Source organism: Acinonyx jubatus, unplaced genomic scaffold (genome assembly GCF_027475565.1).
Source record: "Acinonyx jubatus isolate Ajub_Pintada_27869175 unplaced genomic scaffold, VMU_Ajub_asm_v1.0 scaffold_22, whole genome shotgun sequence".
In the NCBI taxonomy this organism is placed as follows: Eukaryota; Metazoa; Chordata; class Mammalia; order Carnivora; family Felidae; genus Acinonyx; species Acinonyx jubatus.
The window spans coordinates 19,444-40,000 of NW_026463941.1; the positions used below are offsets into that span (position 1 = coordinate 19,444).

The 20,557-nt window shown below is 36.9% G+C and overlaps 1 protein-coding gene and 1 long non-coding RNA gene across 3 annotated transcripts in view; one reads left to right on the forward strand and one right to left on the reverse strand.

Annotated features, from left to right (window-relative positions):
- Positions 1 to 1,305: 1,305 nt before the first annotated feature.
- The window catches only part of LOC106987592 (ankyrin repeat domain-containing protein 26-like), a 139,715-nt gene continuing 120,463 nt past the window's right edge, over positions 1,306 to 20,557 (reverse strand). The window contains exons 19-23 of the mRNA XM_053213931.1: positions 11,658 to 11,948; positions 10,908 to 11,122; positions 9,434 to 9,662; positions 3,320 to 3,365; positions 1,306 to 1,944 (exon numbers count right to left, since the gene is read on the reverse strand). Coding sequence (XP_053069906.1) covers positions 1,811 to 1,944; positions 3,320 to 3,365; positions 9,434 to 9,662; positions 10,908 to 11,122; positions 11,658 to 11,948 — 915 coding nt within the window. The 3' untranslated portion in view covers positions 1,306 to 1,810. The remainder of the gene's footprint in view (positions 1,945 to 3,319; positions 3,366 to 9,433; positions 9,663 to 10,907; positions 11,123 to 11,657; positions 11,949 to 20,557) is intronic.
- Positions 6,634 to 7,799, forward strand: LOC128313751 (uncharacterized). Of its 2 annotated transcripts, XR_008294797.1 has the most exons (3): positions 6,635 to 7,099; positions 7,210 to 7,336; positions 7,534 to 7,799. It is a non-coding gene; the product is annotated as an uncharacterized LOC128313751 (long non-coding RNA). The 2 variants fall into 2 exon arrangements; XR_008294796.1 differs by having other exon boundaries at positions 6,634 to 7,336.

The window sequence follows — 20,557 nt, forward strand, 5'->3', positions numbered from 1 at the left end:
CTTTCTTCTTTCTCATCCCCAACACTTTAGTTCCCAGTCCTAGAAACAGAGGCATGGAGTTGGGGTCCAGAGTGAGGTGCTGGAGCTTAGACAGAATGGGGAAGGCATTACGTGTGGGAAGGTCACCCTGCACAGTGTTGGAGCTCAAGTGACAGCATCCCTGAAAAGTGAATGGTATAGAATAATGAAGTATCACAGACTGAACAGGGTAGGGAGGCATCTGCACAGGGGAAGAATAGCCCAGCGTGGGTTTTCAGAACCTGCAGGGGGGCAAATCATCTGCAGAAGAGGTGGCCTGGCACAGGGTGTCTGAGAAAGGAGATATTTACATGTCTCAAAGTACTTCCCCATAAAATACTAAATAATTGGAAAGTGGAAAGTTAACATTCCAGGCGAGAAACCTGGCAGACACTACCTCCGGTGGCCAACATTAACATCACCAGTACGGGGACAAATCAAAATTGTAGGTCACATGACAGGATGCAAAGAGTAGGTTGTAGTGATACTCTTGCTAAACATGTATGGTCTGAATTTTACCATAAGGAAACCTAAGAAAAATCCACGTTGAAAGACATTCCACATTACTGGAATTTAGTCGTCAAAAGGTTAAAAGTCATGAAAGTCAAGGAAAGACAAAGGAAGTGTTCTAGAGTGAAAGAGACTAAGACATACAACTGAATTCAATACATGGCTCTGAACAGGACCTTCCTTGGTATAACGTATACTACAGATAAGTGACCAAACGTAAAAAGAATTATGAGGAATAAATGATAGAATTATACTGAACCCTTGAACAAAACAGTTTTAATGGGTGCACTGACTACACACAGATTTTCTTTTTTTGAGTACTGAAAATGTATTTTCTTTTATCATTTTCTTCATGGTTATTTTTTTCTGTAGCTTTTTTTTAAGAATAGAGTATGATACATATACAAAAGATTATTGGTAGTAGTAGTGGTTAAGTCTTTGGGGGTCAAAAGTTGTTCATGGCTTTTTGACTGTGGAGGGCGGGGTCAGAGCCCTTAACCCCATTGTTCAAGTGTCGATTGTATTAGAGTTAATGTTCTGATTGTGAGTTTGTATGGTAGTTATGTGGAATGTACTGACTTGTAGGATTTAAATGCTACAGGAATCAGGCATCCCATTAGCAATTTACTTGCAAATGGCTCTGGGGCGGGGGGGGGGGGGGGGGGGGAGATTTCTTTTTTTTTTTTTTCCTCTAATTTTTCTTTTCTCTAACTTTGTTTCTAAAAAGCAAATCAAAAATAAATAAATAAATAAATAAATAAATAAATAGAAAAGATGAAAAGCCTTAGGCAAATCTTATTTCTCCATGTGGAAAGAGCTATGAATCAGTGTTTACAATTAAAATTATAGATAGGTTTTATGGCACTATAAAAAAATTGTAATATGTACAAACATTGGCAATAGCCATAGCAGGAATACATCAAAATAATGTCTAAATCTTTCGGCCCACATATAGTCATAAAAATTGGAAAATACAAAAAGCCATCCATGAACACTACTGAAGTATTAATGACAACTTGGTTGTTTGGGTGCTGTTCAAACCGCTGGTAGTGGAGCAGTCTGATGTATGTAAAACGCTCTAGTGCTGGTTTCCATGTACAAAATGTGCTTAAAAGTTAATGAGATGCCAAGAAACATAGTTTAAAATATTATAAAGATTTTCATTACACACATATGATACAAAAACATCTTCCTTTAATCAAGACTTTGCCGTATAGTGTGTTCAATTGGGAAACAATGAAAATGTTTTGAAAGCATCCAGTAAGTTTTTTCTATTTATTTTTCAAATCATATAATTTTTGTTCAGAATCTGTACATATTCTTGTGACGCTTTCCATACAGGATCTTGATTTATAATTGAATCATCAGTAGATACTAAAGGATTTCTACAGGATCCTGATTCAAATCCGGTAGCAGCTGAAAAGGAAAAGAAAGAATTATTTTCTTTCTCCAAAATAATTTTCACTACAAGTGATTAAAAAAAAAAAGAAGAAGAAAAGAAAAGAAAAGAAAAAGAAAAAAAAGAAAGTTGGGGCCTTTATGGTGTTAAGAAAAATGAAAAATGCCTACATACAACTGCAATATGAAACCCAAGATTAGTATTAAATATATTTTGCTCAGGGTTGCACGCTGAATTAATTGCTATTGTGGATACATATCAGAGTTTCTGGTTTTTTCATTACAAGGTGAAATTACAAGATGAGGACACAGTCCACCCTGAATAATCATAAACTATAAACGGAAAAATCAAACAGGCATTTCCAAACAGCCAAGTATACCGATGTAAGTGACAGGTATAAAACACAGCACTACTGGAACATACGGAAGGGACATCCCAGTTTTGTGTCAGTATTGTCTGCTCTTTGGTGAAGGTGATATGTCAGCTGATACCTGAAGGACAAGGAAAAAGTATGCTAGGTAGAGGGAAGAAGCACATACAAAAAGCTAGAAGTGAGGAAGAACACTTGTGCAATTATGAGTAGTTTAGTTTGACAAGGTGGTAGAGCAAAGCAGCAGAGTAGGGCAAATAGTGAGAGACAAGGCTGAATCATCTGGCAAGAAGCAAACTGATTTCAGTGTTTTCATTCCATGCTAAGGAACTTGAAGTTTTACCCAAGGGCAAAAACAATGACAAAGTCAATGAGTGAAGATTGAAACCCCTTACCTGTCAATGACAGCTATATGACCTCTAATTACTTAACCAAGCATTACTAAGACGACTTTGGCTTTTTGGGTCTTCTATCACTAGCAGAAACAACAATTTGATAAAGCACACCTTTTCTGAGACTTGTGCAGGTTGACAGTTCCACAGGGATGGCACCAGTGAAGGAAGATTGTCGCCAGAAATAATAACAGATATATAGACTTAGGGAGATCGAAAAAACTTCTTTAACGTTTATTTATTTTTGAGAGAGAGACAAACCACAAGCGGGCAGGGGCACAGAGAGAGGGAGACACAGAATCTGAAGCAGGCTCCAGGCTCCGAGCTTTCAGCACAGAGCCCTCTGTGGGGCCTGAACCCACCTGAGCTGAAATCAGTCGCCCAACCGACTGAACCACCTGGTTGCCCCTAGACTTGTGGGAGATTTTAAAAGAGCTATGACACATGAGGACTAAAGGAGGAAGAAATGTGTTCTTCATTATGCTCATGCTTTTACATTTTTTATTAGATATGTACAAAAAATGTGAATGTAGTATCTATTATCCAAACAGTGGAAAGGGATGCCATTTACTATTTATAGTTTATTTCAGAAATCAATGATATCTAACTTCATACATTTTGGCAACATACCTTCTTCTAGTGCTCTGGTTATTCTTTTCTCCAACTCCCGCTGTGTCTGAAATAAGCCAAAAATTATTTAGAATGTGTAAGGTAAACAAAATATATGGTAGGAATTATATATAGCTTAGGACATGTGGTCTTGAAATAATACTTGTAGAGATTAAACCAAAGTTAGGGATTGCTTAAATAGAAAAACCATCACATGAATAAAATAAATTCCTACCTATTTTATTTTAGTTTTAGATAACGGAGAACAGATATACACACACACACACACACACACACACACACACACACACGTATATACGTATACATATGTATACGTATATACGTGTGTGTGTGTATACGTATATAATATGTGTATGTTATATATATAATATATTATGTGTATTATATTAATATATATAATATGTGTACATTATATATATATATAATGCTATTTATGTGAGTCTGATAAAAAGCACAATTAATATTGATCTATTGAATATGTATAATCTCTGAAACGTGATGTTGGATCTTACTGGGACAAAAAAGTTTAAACAAGAATCATATTGTATACTGAATTATTACTTGGAAATGATTAGAAGTACTGCCATTTATGAAAGTTTAATCAGTTTTTGACCTTAATGAATTGTTCCTTAAAATGGGCTTTCCATTTTTTCACTTGTAGAAAAACAAAATTTGAAGGAATGCTTTTTGCTATTAATTTTTCAGGACTGACTCTTAAATATATATAAAATGAAGAAAGTGGGACTGTCATGTGGAAATTCTACTGGCAAAAAATTGAGTAAAAATATTTTGCTATCTGTATTATGACTAAAACACTTATTTCTTTTCATATGCACACAAAGATTTCAGAAAATCTCTTTGAAGAAAGGAAAAATAGAGGGTTACAACAGTTTCCAAAGTTAGCTTCTGATTTATAACTTTCTCCATTAGCGATAAGGAAAACAATATACAATTTTCAATTGTAACTTTGTGTCCTTTCTCCAAATTAGGACCAAGTTTTGAAACACTTGACTTATTAAAGTTATGGTTATCCACTTATGAAATGTGTATGAATATTTCCAACTACAGGTGACCCATGAATAACACAGGGGTGGGGTACAGTCAAAAACCTGTACATAATTTTTCATCCCCCCAAAACTTAATTACTAATAGCCTACTGTTGACCGGAAACCTTACTGGTAAAATAAACAGTCGATTCATACATGTTTTGTACAGTAGAATAAGCTAGAGCAAAAAATGACATGAGAAAAACAGAAGGAAGAGGAAATACACTTACAGTACTGTACAGTATCCAAAAATAATCCATGTGTAAGTAAAGTAGACCCACACAGTTCAAAACCATGTTGGTCAAAGGTCAACTTTATATTACAACTGTTCCTGTCTAGAATGTACTTATTTACATCTTTCTTAGACAAGGTAGCCTCTCCCTGAATGCCCCAAACGGGCTCCAAAATAGTGTACTGGACATAATCAACACTGTGGTGATAAGGATTCCAATGTCTTTACAAATTTAGGTGTGAGGACAAATGTTTTGGCTGACATGCTTCCCAATATTTTCAGAGACTGTTTTCCCTAATACCTTTTTTTAATTGAAGTATAGTTGGCATACAATGTTACACTAGTTTTTCAGTATACAAGTTCAGATTGGACAATGGTATACACTATGCTATGCTTGCTACCGTACGTGTAGTTACCCTCTGTCACCATACAACATTAATACAATATGATTGACGATATTCCATATGCTGTATTCTTCATTCCTGTGACTTATTTACTGTATAACTGGAATTTGTACCTCTTACTCCCCTTCATCTATTTTGCCCATACCTCTCTACCCACCGCCCCTCTAGCAACCACCAATTTGTCCTCTGTAGTTATGATTCTGTTTGTTCACTTGTTTTGTTTTTTTTTATATTCCACATGCAAGTGAAATCAGATGGTATTTATTTGTCTTTCTGCGATTTATTTCACCTCGCATAATACCCTCTAGGTCTATCAATGTTGTCACAAATGGCAAGATCTCATTCTTTTTGATAGCTGAGCTATATTTCATTGTATACATATTACACATTGTCTTTATCCATTCATCTCTCCATGGACACTTAGGTTGCTTCCCTATTTTGGTTATCGCAAACAATCTTTCCATAAACATAGGGATGCATACAGCTTTTCAAATTAGTGTTTTCATTTTCTTTGGGTAAATACGCAGTAGTGGGATTAATGAATAACTATTTTTAAGTTTTTGAGGAACCATAACACTTTTTGGACAATAGCATTATATTCAGGCCTTATAAAATGAATGGGACAACATGACTATACCAGACTTATAAAATTAATAACTCAATACCAGATGATGGGGGAAGGCTTTATTCAAACAATTTTATATTACCATTAATAAATATGATATAAAATATAAACCACGTTTTTTATATGACATGACTTAAGGAGCTACCAAGGTAATGTTGCATCTTTTCCCCAAAAGCTCTTTTCTTAAATATTTACCTCTGTGACTTTTATGTTTATATCTAGGTAAAAACTGTGTTTCGATGGTGAAAATAGCTTTCAAGTCCATGAATAAGAACACATGTGTACTTTTGTGTATACCTTTCCATTGATCAGAAATATAAGAGGGTGAGAAAATTATACACAGAATAACTATATATCAGCAAATTTTAATTCAAAGAACATTTTTAAAGGATTTTTAATTAGAAGGATTTTCCCATTAACTGTTAACATACAAATATGGCCCATAGAAATCTAAGGTTCGGTTGGGGACACTGCAGGATTGAGGGACAAGGAAGTCACAAGCTGTAGTCTCCATCTCTCCTTTAGTTAGACAGCTCTATTTCTCTCTGTTTTACACAATACAGTTTAATGCAAAAAAAAAAAAAAAAACTACGTTCTATTGTTTAAAAAAATTATTTTGAAGATATAAAAGTCACTAATTTAGTCAAAATCCCTAATTTTGCGTAATAGACAAAAAGGGCTCAGAGAGAGTGTACTTTGTCTGAGGTCATGAAACCAACTAGATGCAGACAAGGAATACACTTGTGGTCTTACCAAGCCTACAGTTCTATGCCAGTTACTTCCTCATAGTCAGGAAAAATACGTGTATTTTAAGTATAATTCAGAGAAAATGAATACATAAAACTTTGCCATGTGGCTCAGTAATGCTTAGCTATGAGGCCCACAATAGTAGCTCTAAAACTAAATTACAAATTTTAAAGTCATTAATGAAAATAAAGGAACAGAAATTATGTTAACTCCTTTTAGTAGCCGTCAATTTTTAAGCACACCTTTTTTAATTTTTTTAAAAATTTTTTTAACGTTTATTTATTTTTGAGACAGAGAGAGACAGAGCATGAACGGGGGAGGGTCAGAGAGAGGGAGACACAGAAATTGAAACAGGCTCCAGGCTCTGAGCTGTCAGCACCGAGCCCGATGCGGGGCTCAAACTCACGGACCGCAAGATCGTGACCTGAGCCGAAGTCGGCCGCTTAACCGACTGAGCCACCCAGGCACCCCAAGCACAACTTTTTTAAACCACAGGACAGAGAACTTGAAAGAGAAAATCTTTAGGTGAAGCAAGCAAGCTGAAACTGAGGAAATTCTTCCTGAAAGCATTATTTATTCCTTCCAAAGAAAATTTGGTTTATCAAAATCAATCAACAAATGAGTGAACCCATGGTGTGGTTATTTATAGCAAAATTTAAAACCCAACACAGATTTCTCTTTCCCTTCTAGCATGCTTCTCTCTAACCTCTCATCATTCGTTGGTATGTACAAAAGACACAATTCACTTTATCTATACTTTAAATCCAGTCGGAAATTATAGGTGAACCTTCACTTCTCACATGTGGACTTATCTCTGTCTCCCTCCTGATGCGAAGGGAGACTTACCTAACGGGTGAATTTGGGAGAAGGAGCTAAGCAGTGCTTATGTGTTTCTAGATCTCCTCTTTGAAAAGATGTGCCTGCCCACAGTAACATGAATTTGGGTCTGCTCTCAGCTCTGTGGTAAGCACCCGGCCCCCGGGGTGGGGGTCAAGCATTTGTTTCCTCAATTTACAACTGTGTGGGGAAGTGCCCAATTTGGGAGGAAGCCCAAAGGGGCTAACATAACCTAAATCATATCCTCCAATTTGTTAGTGTGTATTAGTAATAAAACTACTAAGTTTCTCTCCATCTGCCTGTCTCCTGTGTTCTGAATTTAGAAAGAGAAGAGCAGGGTTACTTGCCGCCTACCCAGTGTCACCTGTCACAGCTCCACCAAGAAAAATGACTAGACAACACTTACAGAAACATTCTCTTCTTCCTTGACTTCATAATTAACGTACATTGTTCAAAAGCATCGCTCACTCGAAAGAGAGAAAAAGTTGAAAGGAACCATTTTAGGAACAAACATAGAAAGTAAGACAAACTGACGACACAGAGGAATACATTCCAAATGAAAGAACATGACAAAACCTAAGAACAAAAACTAAGTGAAACAGAGATAAGTAATGTACCTCATAAAGAGTTCAAGGTAACGGTCATAAAGATGCTCAGTGAACTCGGGAGAAGAATGAATGGATCCAGTGATAACATCAGCAAGAGATAGAAAATATAAAAAAGAACCAATCAGAGCTGAAGGATACAATAACAGAAATGACAAATACACTAGAAGGAATCAACAGCAGATAAGAAGATGCAGAAGAACAGATCAACAATTTGCAAGACAGGGTAGTAGAAATCATCCAAGACGAAAAACAAAAAGAAAAAAGAATTTTAAAAATGAGGCTAGGTTAAGGGACCTGTGGGACAACATCCAGTGTAATAATACTTGCATTCAAGGGGTACCAGAAAAAGAAAAGAGAAAGGGGCAAAGAACTCATTTGAAGAAATAAAAGCTTCATTTTAAAAATTCAAACATTTGCTTGATTTAGCTATTTATAAAATGCTCTACAATCACTCATCATGATATTTTATAAAAATAGAAACAAAGGGTATAAGTCAAAAAAAAGGAAAAAGAAAAAAGAGTGCCATAAATAAGAAAGCAATTAAAGATGTATTCTCGTGTAAGAAAATAGCAACACTTTTAACTTAAAAGAGAAATTAACCTTTTTAGTGTTACAAGTTGATTTAATTCTTAAAAAGGACTTACCATGGATTCTTTTTTTTTTTTTCTTTTTTTTAGAGTAGCCTCCATGCTTAGCGTAGAGCCCAATGCAGGACTTGAACTCATGACCCTGAGATCAAAACCTGAGCTGAGATCAAGAGTTAGATGCTGAACTGACTGAGCCACCCAGGCACCCCCATGGATTCTTTTAAATAGTAAACATTCATACATCGTTAAGTGTTTGGAGGATGATCATTCACTGACATACAGGGGTGGACAAACTGGATTATAGCAAAACTTTCAAATGTTAATGAACCACTGCCAACTGAAAATAAGTCTAAGCATCTAAGTGTACCCGTGGTTACCAGGCAATAATATTTACTTTCTAAAATCAAATTTAAATGAAAGCTTTTCAAGAAATTTAACATGGGTAAGTTTAGTTATATTTACTGAATACAGTTAATGCTAGGTGTCTCTTGTGGCACACCTGGGTGGCTCAGTTGTTTTTAGTGTCCAAATCTTGATTTTGACTCAGGTCATGATCTCATGGTTTTGAGACTGAGCCCCACATTCGGCTCTGTGCTGAGCACGAAACCTGCTTGGGATTCTCTTTCTCCCTCTCCTTTTGCCCCTACCCTGCATGCACTCACTCATTCTCTCACTAAAATAAAATAAAAATAAGTATCTCTTAGAAATGAGAGATCAAGGGACTAATATATATATTATATATTAATATATTAATATTATATATTAATATTAATATTATATTAAATATTATACATATGATATATTCTATTATAATATATTATATATTATATTTTATTATATTAAAATTATATTAATATTATATACATATTATATATATATATAAAATTTACCTCAGTTCTTTCTTAGCACATATAATGCTGACTTTTATCTCATATGTGCTAGTTACTTAAACAACTCACAATTTCACCAAATTAAAAGCAACAACATCAGATATCTGAAACCCAAACTAAACAGATAATATAACTAACCTTCCACAAGGAAGTCTCCCAGTACTCATATGACGGCCGTGGGTTTAAGGTAGGAATCACTAAGTTTCCCCTAGGAGTAAGGTTTCCATTGAGCACTAAATTATTTTCAAAATGTCTACAATAAGGTGGTTCCAGGCCTGGGCTCATAGTACGGGTCCTGAGTAAAGTTTGGTGCTGCTGTCTCTCCTCAAGAAAATTTGTATTGCTCTCTGACAGTCTCTCCTTAGCCCTGTGAAGATTAAAAAACACAAATACATTTTCTTTTTCCCTAAATCATTCCTAAATGACATACATTTTTTTTTAGGTTTCCATAATAGTAAATAACATTTGCCATTGAACAGTGTTTTAACACTGAACATGTGACGGAGCACACCTAGTATCTAAAATTATACTTTTAAAATTGTTCTAAAGAAATACTTATGTTTCCAGGGGGATTCCTAACTAACAATTCAAGTTAGGGAAGGGAGAGAAGTGGCTATCAGTGATGTACATGGCTTAACAAATAATACTTGCTGTCTTCTGGAATGGCTGTGCTGACAGGATCCTTCAGGATGCCATTATATATACATACTTATATTTAGTAAACCTGTTTACAGATGTAAAACTAAACCATCCCTCAAAGACATTTTCAAGCGTTTGCTTTTACCACTCTTGTACATTTCACTTATTATCTCAAAGAAACTGAGCATTTGACACTGAGGAATCATTGAGACCAACAATCTCTAGGGGAGATAGTAGATGACAGACGTGTGATCAGAAAGAACTAAAACAGCTACAGAGGCAATTAGCTTATAACAGTTACCAAGGCACTGGAGGCAGAATCTGCCCTTTCTGTCTTCAGTCTTCCACATGCCTCCCTCCCACCCTGGTGCTCTTTTAGCCACTTTTCGAATTATACTACCCGTCAGCCCTGTGTGAGTCTTTTTGTATTTCACCTGGATGCCTTTATGTAAAGTAGAAAAAGCATAAAGGATAGTTTGTCTCAAGGCCTACTCTAGTACTCATACCAAAGATCACAATCAAGAGAATAAATGTACCAAGCTGCCAGGATGAGTAGTAGTAGTACTTGACCTTTTAGGTTAAAGATGTAATCTTCCAAAAAGAAACTCATCGACATTTCTATTTAGGGTAATTCTGACAAGCAATTTTATACTAATACGCTTCTAAATGAGAAAGCTTCGAACAATGTACTTAAAGACTAGCAGATCCGATCAATGGAAAATATACAGGGCGGGGGGTGCGGGGGTGGGGTGGGGGAAGAGGTCCTGTAAAACCGAAAAAAAGAGAAAGGATGCAAACTGTCCTGGACTAACATTTCAAAGGTAAGTTCACTTAGAAACCTCATTTTCCAAAATAACACGATCTAGTTGGCTTTCACTTCCTACTCATCTCATGATCTTGGCTCCACAGAAATTATGCTTTAGAGGCAAATTAATAAGCTAAATTTCTTGTCTATGATTCTGTTTTGAATTACCTGTTCAACTTATTTGTCAAGGATTTTCTAAGTTTTAATTCTTCTAGGTAGAGTTGCCTGTAGTTTTCCAACTCTGTTTTAGTAGAATCTTGAGAAGTCTTCATTGTAGAGACCTGAGATTCCAGATCTTTAATTCTAAGTTCCATTTGATTTCTCGTTGAAGCATGATCATTTTCTCTTAACTGGTCCAAGTTTTGTCGAGCTGCTGCTTGTGCCTAATGAAAAAAAATTAACAGGATAGTTTCAAAATAGGTATAATCTGAATAATTAATTATACCTGTTTCCTTTAGTTCTGAGCCAATGTTTCAGAGAGCAATTTTAAATGAAAAAAAGCTCAAGTGTAAAATATTTATCATCAATGTCAACTGAATTAAACATGATTTATAAAATTAAAGTTCAAACATTCCTGTATTAGTATTCACGCAATCTGATAATTCAAATAATAGAATCAATGAGAAAATTTTAAAAGTCAACAATAAACTTAAGAATAATCCAAGTACAGTGCAATTTTTAAATCATAATTTTTTTCCTCTTCATAGTGAGACTAGTTGTTTAAATCATCATTTTTTCTTATCCTCTCGATTTAGTAGGAAGAATGATGAAAACTGAAATCTTTAAAGGGAGGAACAAATGCCTCCAGAAATCTACAAATTACCATAAAGCAAGTAGAGGAAACCCCTACAATGCATCTATCCAAAATGTAATTTCCAGTAAAATGAGTTAAAGCACATTACAGATCAATCAATTAACCTTTAAAAACAGGTTGACTTCGTGTAATTTTTCTACTATGTCCAGTCGTGCTCTTTCTTCAATCTCCTGTTTATACTGCTCCACTTGACTGCGTTCTACCATATTCATTTCCATAAATTGTTTCAATTTTACTACTTCTTGCTGTAACTTCTTGTTGTTGCTCTCTAGTTTTTCACATTCTTCTTTGAAAGCTTTCATTGATAATAAGTCTTGTTGAAGAACTTGATTTTTTGCATCCAGGTGTAGACATTCTGAAGATGTAGTTTCCAGTTCTGTTGTAAGGACATCAGCCTGCATGAATAAAACACTATAGTTTGGAAGGGAGTGAAAAGAGTCTAACTCAAAACTACTAGGAACATTTTTTTTTCAGATTTTAAGTAATCTCTACACCCAGTGTGAGGCTTAAACTCACAATCTCAAGATCAAGAGTAACTGAGCCAGCCAGGCACTCACATTTTTAAATAAACTCATTTGCAATAAAATGTTACCTCTCTTAGAATGTGGAACCTTAAACAAGTCAGAAAATCAAGAGACACGTTAAAGACATCAGGTGTTACTAAAATAGATCTTTGCTATCATTCTCTTTAGTACACAACATTTGCTCTTGATTCTATACTTTTATTTTTCTATGATTTTTTCGTATCTTTCTTTCATAAAATAAGTCCCCTCTTAGGAGAAAGTCTCTTAGCCCTTCCCCCATCTTAACACTCCATAACTTTTAAAGAAGTTTTAGCAATATCATATTGACTTATGTATGCCCAAGTCAAAAAATGCGTCCCAAGATAAGACTCTGGAAATAAGACTCTAATTCATGAATCTATAAGTAATGCTTCTAATGCCATGGCTTGTTTCTGAACTGCAAATGTTTTATGCTAATTTGAACTGCATTCCCAGGAGAAATGATTCTCCGGGATGTGTTAAAAAATCACATCTCCCAGTATAAAACTTTAATTGGATGATCCAAATATGTTTTTGAAGCAAAAAAATTTTTAATTCAATACTGTTATCTTGTAATCCTTTGTTACTTTCTAGAAAATAAGAGATCCTACTAAACAAAAACAACCACAACAACAAAACTGGCTGGAGTTTCAGTGATGCTGAGTTGGGAACGACTTCCATCCATTCTATATGATTGGTAAGACAAGGTGAGTGGATGTGGTGGTTTTATAAATTCGTTGATACTTCTGTGAAAATCCCTCCCCTTAAATATATGCTGGCTTCAGTAACTGGTTTCTAGTGAACAGAATATGCAGAACTGCTGTCATTTTTAAGGCCAGCTTAGAAAATGTGATACAGCTTCCATCTGACTTCCTTTCTCTAGGGAAGCTCACCCTTAGAACACAGCCACCACGTGGTGAGGAATCCCAGGCTACCTAGTGAGTCTTCATGTAGATACTCCAGCTGAGACTAGCCAACGTCCTAGCCAAAGGCCAGCCTCAACAGCCAAACACGTGCGTGAACAAGCCTTCAGATGATTCTAGTCTCCAGCTTCCAGTTATGCCAGCTGATGCCAAATGAAGAAGAAATGAGTTGCCCTACTCTGCTTTGCCTAAACTAAAGATTGGTGAACAAGATAAATGCTGTTTTGAACTACTAGGTTTTGAGGTGGCTTATTATGCAGCAGTAAATTACTACCACAGATACTGATACTAAAAATGGTGTGCTGCTATTCAAAAAAACCTAAAACTAAACTTCCTTTGAACCAGGAGGTAGGTCAAACCTGGAAAGATGTAGAAAAGCGTAAGAATGAGACCCAAAAAGGGCCTCCACAAGACTCTTAGTGGAAACCTGATGGCTTGTGAAGAGGCTGACAGCAAGGGTTTCTAAGCAAGTGAAGAAAATGACACTGGAGGAAAGGGAAGTCATGCTACAAAATACCTGAAAGTAAAACGGATAGGAAAGAGAAACTAAAGAAAGACTATGCAACTGAAAGGAACCAGGACTTCCTGGGTTCAAGTATCTGTTTCTCATTTACAGCCTCTCTACATGTTGAACTGTCAAATAATGCTAAAATAAAGAAATGGCTTTTGGGTTCAGAGAAAATCCAGGGTGCTACCAGGAAAACAGAAAGATTTAAGGTATGCCTCCAATTGCTTCAAGGATCTTAAGACTATGAGATTTTTTTTAAAGTAGGTTCCACACCCGACATGAGGCTTAAACTCAGCACCCAGAGATCAAGTGTCACATGCTCTACCAACTGAGCCAGCCAGGAGCCCCAAGAGTAGACGCATTTTAAAGGAATTGTCCTATAAGAGCTTCACAGGAAACCTGAAGCGAAAAGCTTATCTCAAAAGGACTTGGGAGACTCGCTTTGCTAAAACACGGCATGAAATCCAGTAATATTTACAGAAAACTAAAAAAGGTAAGAGATATATAGTAGCAAACATACTATTTGCTACCTTGGACTAAAAGAGACCAAATAGTGCAAAATGAAAAGAGGCCTTTGGGTCTTAGAAGTCCCACAGGGAGGAAGCAGGATGAAAAAACAGCTGCAAATACAGGTCATTCCTTATGAAGAGGAAGGAACCAAGAGCTTAAAGAGTAAAGAAAGGGAAGAGACATGGAGAAAGTATTCCCGTGGTTAGGACTAAGTCCTAACTTAAGAACTGACAGCATGCATCAGGCTATATTTCAAAACTCTTATGGACTAGGGTGCTTCCCATCTTCTTTTTCTGAATGGGTGAGTCTTCAGCAGTTGACTAGAATGTTGCATTTGTGAGTGGTAAATAACCGTCTCTTTCGTTCTCAAGTCCTCATATTGAGAACCCTTGCACTCAAGGGGCTATACTTGAGATACCATAACCCAGGCAGCTTATCCCCACTGCACCTGATTAAGATGGTAAGATCTTGGACTCAAGCCCTGAACCTGATGCCATGATAACTGAGACTTGCAGGAGGTATTGGAGGGGGAGGGGAGTGAATGTATTTTTCAGGTGGGAGGAATACAAACATTTGTGGCCAGTGGGTAAAGTATACTGCTTTTTAAAGGTGTCCATAGGTTTTAAATATTAATTCCACTAAAAAAAAAGACCATGGAACAACCTTAGTGACTTGCTCCTAATGAACAGAATATGTGACTATGATCCTGTGTGTATTCCAAGCCTAGGTGACAAAAGGCGATTCTGCCTTGCTCTGTATCTCAGGCTGCTTACTTGGAATCTAGCTCCCCATCTAGTGAGGAAGCCTAGGCCACAAAGAGGGTCTAGGTGTGTCAGTTTAAGTGTTTCTGCTGCCTCCTGAACTGAAGTCCCAGGCAACAGCCAGCATCAACCACCAGACGTTAGTGAACAAATCTTCAAATGGTTCCAACCCCAAACCTTTCAGTTGCCCCACCTGAAGCTGAGCAGGGCAGAGACTAGCTGTCCTGGCCACACTTTTCCTAACAGATTTGTGAACAAAAGAAATCTAACCTTTGGGGAGTTTGTTAAGAAAAAAACAAAAATGATAAATTGAAATGTGGATTAAAAGAAAAAAGAGATACACAAACTTGTATAGGAGAAATTGGTCTCCATTAAAGTAGGATGTAATAAATGTTAAGATTAATTTATTAACAACCAATGGTGCTAATGAGAAGAAGCAGATAACTCGAAGCAAGATCTAAGAAGTTTTTCTCTCAGTTTTTCCCCAGCTGGGATCATATTAACTGCTCATTTTCCATATATGGCCTTTATTATGTTGAGGTATGGTTCCTCTAAGCCTACTTTCTTGAAGTTTATATCATGAATGGATGTTACAGTGTGTCAAATTCTTTTTCTGCATCTATTGCAATGATATGACTTTATGCTTTTTTGAAAATTAATATGAGGTATCACATTCATTGATTTGCAAATATTGAACCACCCCTGCAAACCAGGGATAAATCCCATTTGGTTATAGTGAATGAATGATTTTTTTAATGTTTATTTATTTTGCAGAAGGAGCACAAGCAGGGGAGGGACAGAGAGAGAGGGAAATACAGAATCTGAAATAGGCTCCAGGGTCCAAGCTGTCAACAGAGCCTGACACTGGGCTCAAACCGACGGACCATGAGATCATAACCTGAGCTGAAATTGGATGCTTACCTCACTAAGCCACCCAGCTGCCTCTGCCCCCGGTGAATGATTTTTTAATGTATTGTTGGATTCAGTTTGCTTATTTTGTTGAAGATTTTTGCATGTTCATCAGAGATGCTGGCCTGTAATTCTCTCCGTGGTGTCTTTATCTGGTTTTGGTATCACGGTAAAGCTGGCATAGAATAAATTTGGAAGTTTCCCTTCCTTTTATGTTTTTCTGGAACAATTTGAAAAGGACAGGTTAAACTTTTTTTTTTTGTATTAGCTCTTCTTTACATGTTAAAATTTACGTCTGAAGTCATCTGGTCCTAGACTTGTGTTTGTTGAGAGTTTTTTGATTCCTGATTCAGTTTCCTTGCTGGTAATTGATTTTTTTTTCAAATTTTCTATTTCTTCTTGTTTTACTTTGGTAAGTTATATATTTCCAGGAATTTATTCAATTCTTCTAAGTTGTCCAACTTGTTGGCATACATTTTTTCACAATATTCTCACATAAATGTTTGTATTTCTGTGGTGTTGGTTTTTATTTCTACTCTCACATTTGTGGTTTTATTTATTTTGGTTTTTTCTATTTTCTTGTTGATCACTCTGGCTAACACCTTATCAGTTTTATTAATTTTTACAAAGAACCAGCTCTAGGTTTCATTGATTTGTTCTAGTCTTATCTGTTTTTTGTTTGTCTATCATTCATTTCTGCTTTAATTTCTTTTTTTAATTTTATTTTGAGAGAGACCACACATGAGTGGGGGATGGGCAGAGAGAGAGAGTGAGAGAGAGAGGGAAAGAGAGAATCCCAGACAGGTTCCATGCTGCCAGCAGAGAGCCTAACATGGGGCTCGATCTCACAACTGTGAGATCATGACCTGAGCCAAAATCGAGAGTCAGACACTTAACCAGTTAAGCCACCCAAGGGCCCCCTGCTCTGATCATTATTACTTGCTTTCTTCTGCTGGCTTCAGGCTTCATTTGTTGTTCTTTTTCTAGCTCCTTTAGGTGTAAGGTTAGGTTGTTTGAAATTTTTCTTGCTCCTTGAAGTAGGCTTATATTGCTATGTACTTCCCTCTTAGGACCACTTTTGCAGCATCTCAAAGGTTTCAGACCATTGTTTTTTGTTTTTTGTTTTTTTTTTTTTCATTTCCATTTGTATACACGTATTTTTTTTAAGTTTCTTCTTGTATCTCTTGCTTAACCCATTGCAGTGTAGTAGCACGTTATTTAACCTGCATGTATTGTTTTTAATAATTAAGGCCTTTTTTTAAATCCATTCTTGAGAATAGTCCATGTATAGTTGAAAACAACGTGTATTCTGTTTTAAGATGGAACGTTCTGAAAAAAATCTCTTAAATCCAATCTGGTCCGCTCTGTCATTCAAAGCCATTGTTTCTTTTTCTTTTTTTTTTTTTTATTAAATATATGAAATTTATTGTCAAATTGGTTTCCATACAACACCCAGTGCTCATCTCAACAGGTGCCCTCCTCAATACCCATCACCCACCCTCCACTCCCTCCTACCCCCATCAGCCCTCAGTTTGTTCTCAGTTTTTAAGAGTGTCTCATGCTTTGGCTCTCTTCCACACTAACATCTTTTTTTTCCTTCCCCTCCCCCATGGATTCCTGTTAAGTTTCTCAGGATCCACGTAAGAGTGAACACATATGATATCTGTCTTTCTCGTATGGCTCAAAGCCATTGTTTCTTTGGTGATTTTCTGTTAAGATGTATTTTTTGGTGATTTTTTTGTTAAGATATGTTGATGTAAATGGGGTGTTAAAGTATCCTATTACTGTCTTATTATCAATTTGTTCCTTTATGTTGGTTATTGTTTTATGTACTTGAGTGCTCTCATGGTGGGTGCATAAATATTTACAATTGTTAGATCTTCCTATTGGCTTGTACCCTTTATTATGATACAGTAGCATTCTTTGGCTCTTGCTACAGACTTTGTTTTTGGTTTATTTATTTTGAGAGAGACAGGGTTGGGGAGGGACATAGAAAGGGGGAGAGAAAGTTTCAAGCAGCCTCCATGCTGTCAGCCTAGAGCCCAACATGGGGCTCAAAGCCACCAGCCATAAGATCATGACCTGAGCCAAGACCTAGTCAGTCGCTCAAATGACTGAGGCACCCAGGTGCCCCACAGTCTTTGTTTTAAGGACTCGTTTGTCTAACAAAAGTATCGCTATTTTTTCTTTTAACGTGATACATTTTTCTCCATCCCCTCGCTTTCATTTTTTTTAATAGAATTTATTGTCAACTTGGCTAATATACAGTGCGTGTAGTGTGCTCTTGGTTTCGGGAGTAGATTCCCGTGGTTCATCACTTATAGACAACACCCAGGGCTCATCCCAAAAAGTGCCCTCCTCAATGCCCACCACCCACTTTCCCTTCTTACCCACCGCCCCCCATCAACCCTCTATTTGTTCTCTGCATTCGAGAGTCTCCTATGGTTTGCCCCTCTCCTTCTCTGTTTGTAACTATTTTTCCCCTTCCCTTCCCCCACGGTCTTCTGTTACATTTCTCAAGTTCCACATAGGAGCAAAAACATAGGATATCTGTCTTTCTGTGACTTATTTCATGTAGCATAATACCTTCTAGTTCCATCCATATTGCAAGAGATAGCACGATTTCACTTTCTCCTTGCCAGGTAGTATTTCAGTGTATATATAAACCACATCTCTTTATCCATTTATCAGTTGATGGGCATTTAGGCTCTTTCCACAATTTGGCTATTGTTGAAAGCACTGCTATAGACACTGGAGTACATGTGCCCCTATGAATCAGCACTCCTGTATCCTTTGCATAAATTCCCAGTAGTGTTATTGAGGGGTCGTAGGGTAGTTCGATTTTCAATTGTTTTGAGGAACCTATGCACTGTTTTCCAGAGTGGCTGAACCAGTTTGCATTACCACCAACAGTGCAAGCATCCCCTCCCTTTCAATCTGCAGGTGTCTTTATGTCTAAAATGAGCTTTTTATAGGCAGCATACAGATGGGTCTTGTTTTTTAATCCATCCTGTCACCCTAGGTCTTTTGGTTGGAGTGTTTATTCCATTTATATCCAAAGTAATTATTGACAGGTATGTATTTATTGTCATTTTACTACTTGTTTTGTGGTTGTTTCTGGAGATTTTCTCAAATCCTTTATTGTTTTTCTCCCTTTGATGTCTTTCTAATTTGCTTTAATGATATATTTGGATTTCTTTCTCTTTATTCTTTGCATGGTTATTAGTGGGTTTTGGCATATGATAAGCATTAATTTGTATGTCACCTCTTCTGTGTGTAGCAGTCTATATTAAATTGATGGTCACTTAAGTTAGAGCTCATTTTTTTCTCCTCCCCATGTTTTGATAAGCTATTATATTGTATATCCGTTTTTGGGGCATTCCTTGAAGATTTTTTTTTACAGAAATATACATTTTTACTGCTTTTACACTTCCTGCCTTTATACTGTCACTTTTGATCTCTCCTTTCCACTCAGAGTCCCCGATAATATTTCTTACAGGCTGATTTAGTGGCCACAAACTCCTTCCATTTTTGTTTGTCTGAGAAATTGTTTATCTCTCCTTCTATTATGAATGATAGCCTTACTGGATAGAGTATATTGGGCTGCAGATTCTTCTCATTCAGCACTTTGAATATATCATGCCATTTCCTTCTGCCTTGCAAAGTTTCTGTTGAAAAATCTCCTGCTAGCCTTGTGGGTTTTCCCTTGGAAGTGAATGACTTATTTTGCTGCTTTTAAGATTTGTAGCAGTGGGGTGCCTGCGTGGCTCAGTCTGTGAAGCATGACTTGATCTTACCTCAAGTCGTGACCTCGCAGTTCATGCGTTTAAGCCCTCCAGTGGGGGCTCTGCGCTGACAGCACAGAGAGTGCCTGGGATTCTCTCTCTCTCTCTCTCTCTCTCTCTCACTCTGTCTCTCTCTCTGCCCCTCCCCTGCTTGTGTCTGCGTTTTGTCACGGAAATAAAAAAAAACAAAAGCAAAAAACAAAACACTAAAAAAAAAGATGTTAGCAGTATATTTTGCAAATTTAATTACAATATGTCTTGGGTGTTGATTTTGATGGAAGTTCTCTGTGCCTCCTGGATCTGGATGTCTGTTTTCTTCTCCACATTACGGAATTTTTCAGTTATTGTGTCTTCAAATCAATTATCTGTCCCCTTCTCTCTGTCCTCTTCTTCTGGGACTCCTATCATATGAATGTTTTTACATTTGACGGAGTCACCGAGTGCCTTAAGTCTATTCTTGCATTGGATAATTCTTCTTTGTCTTCTTCAGCTTCACTGCTTTCCATTACTCTGTCTTCTAGGTCATTAATTTGTTCCTCTGCTTCTTCCAGGTTGCTGTTCATTTTTACTGCACTCTTCATCTCTGATTCTTCAACTCTTTTATGTCTGTGGTAAGGGTCTCTCGGATGTCTTCCATTCTTTTCTCAAGTCCAGTGAATATCCTTATGATCATGGTTTTAAATTCTCCATTAGGCGTGTTATTTACATCTGTCCCATTTAGGTCTCTGGCCATGGCCTTATCCTGTCCTTTCATTTGGGATAAATGCTTCTGTCTTTTCATTTTGTCTAAGTATCTGCCAGCTTCTGTGTGTTAGAGAAGCCAGTTATGTCACCTGCTCCCGAAAGTAATGGACTTAGGAAAAAGACGTCGTGTAATGCCCAGGGTCTAGCACTTCAGGGAGTATCACCAGTGTGTGCTGCATGTGTTCTGCTCTTGTGTTCTGGCTATGCTATCCTTTAGGCCAGTCGTCTGCAGACGCTCTCCTTGCCTGGTCTGGTGAGTGTGTGGTCCCTGGCCTGAATGTAGCGGGTTTTAACTAGGTGTGCTCTGGTCTGCTTATGAAAT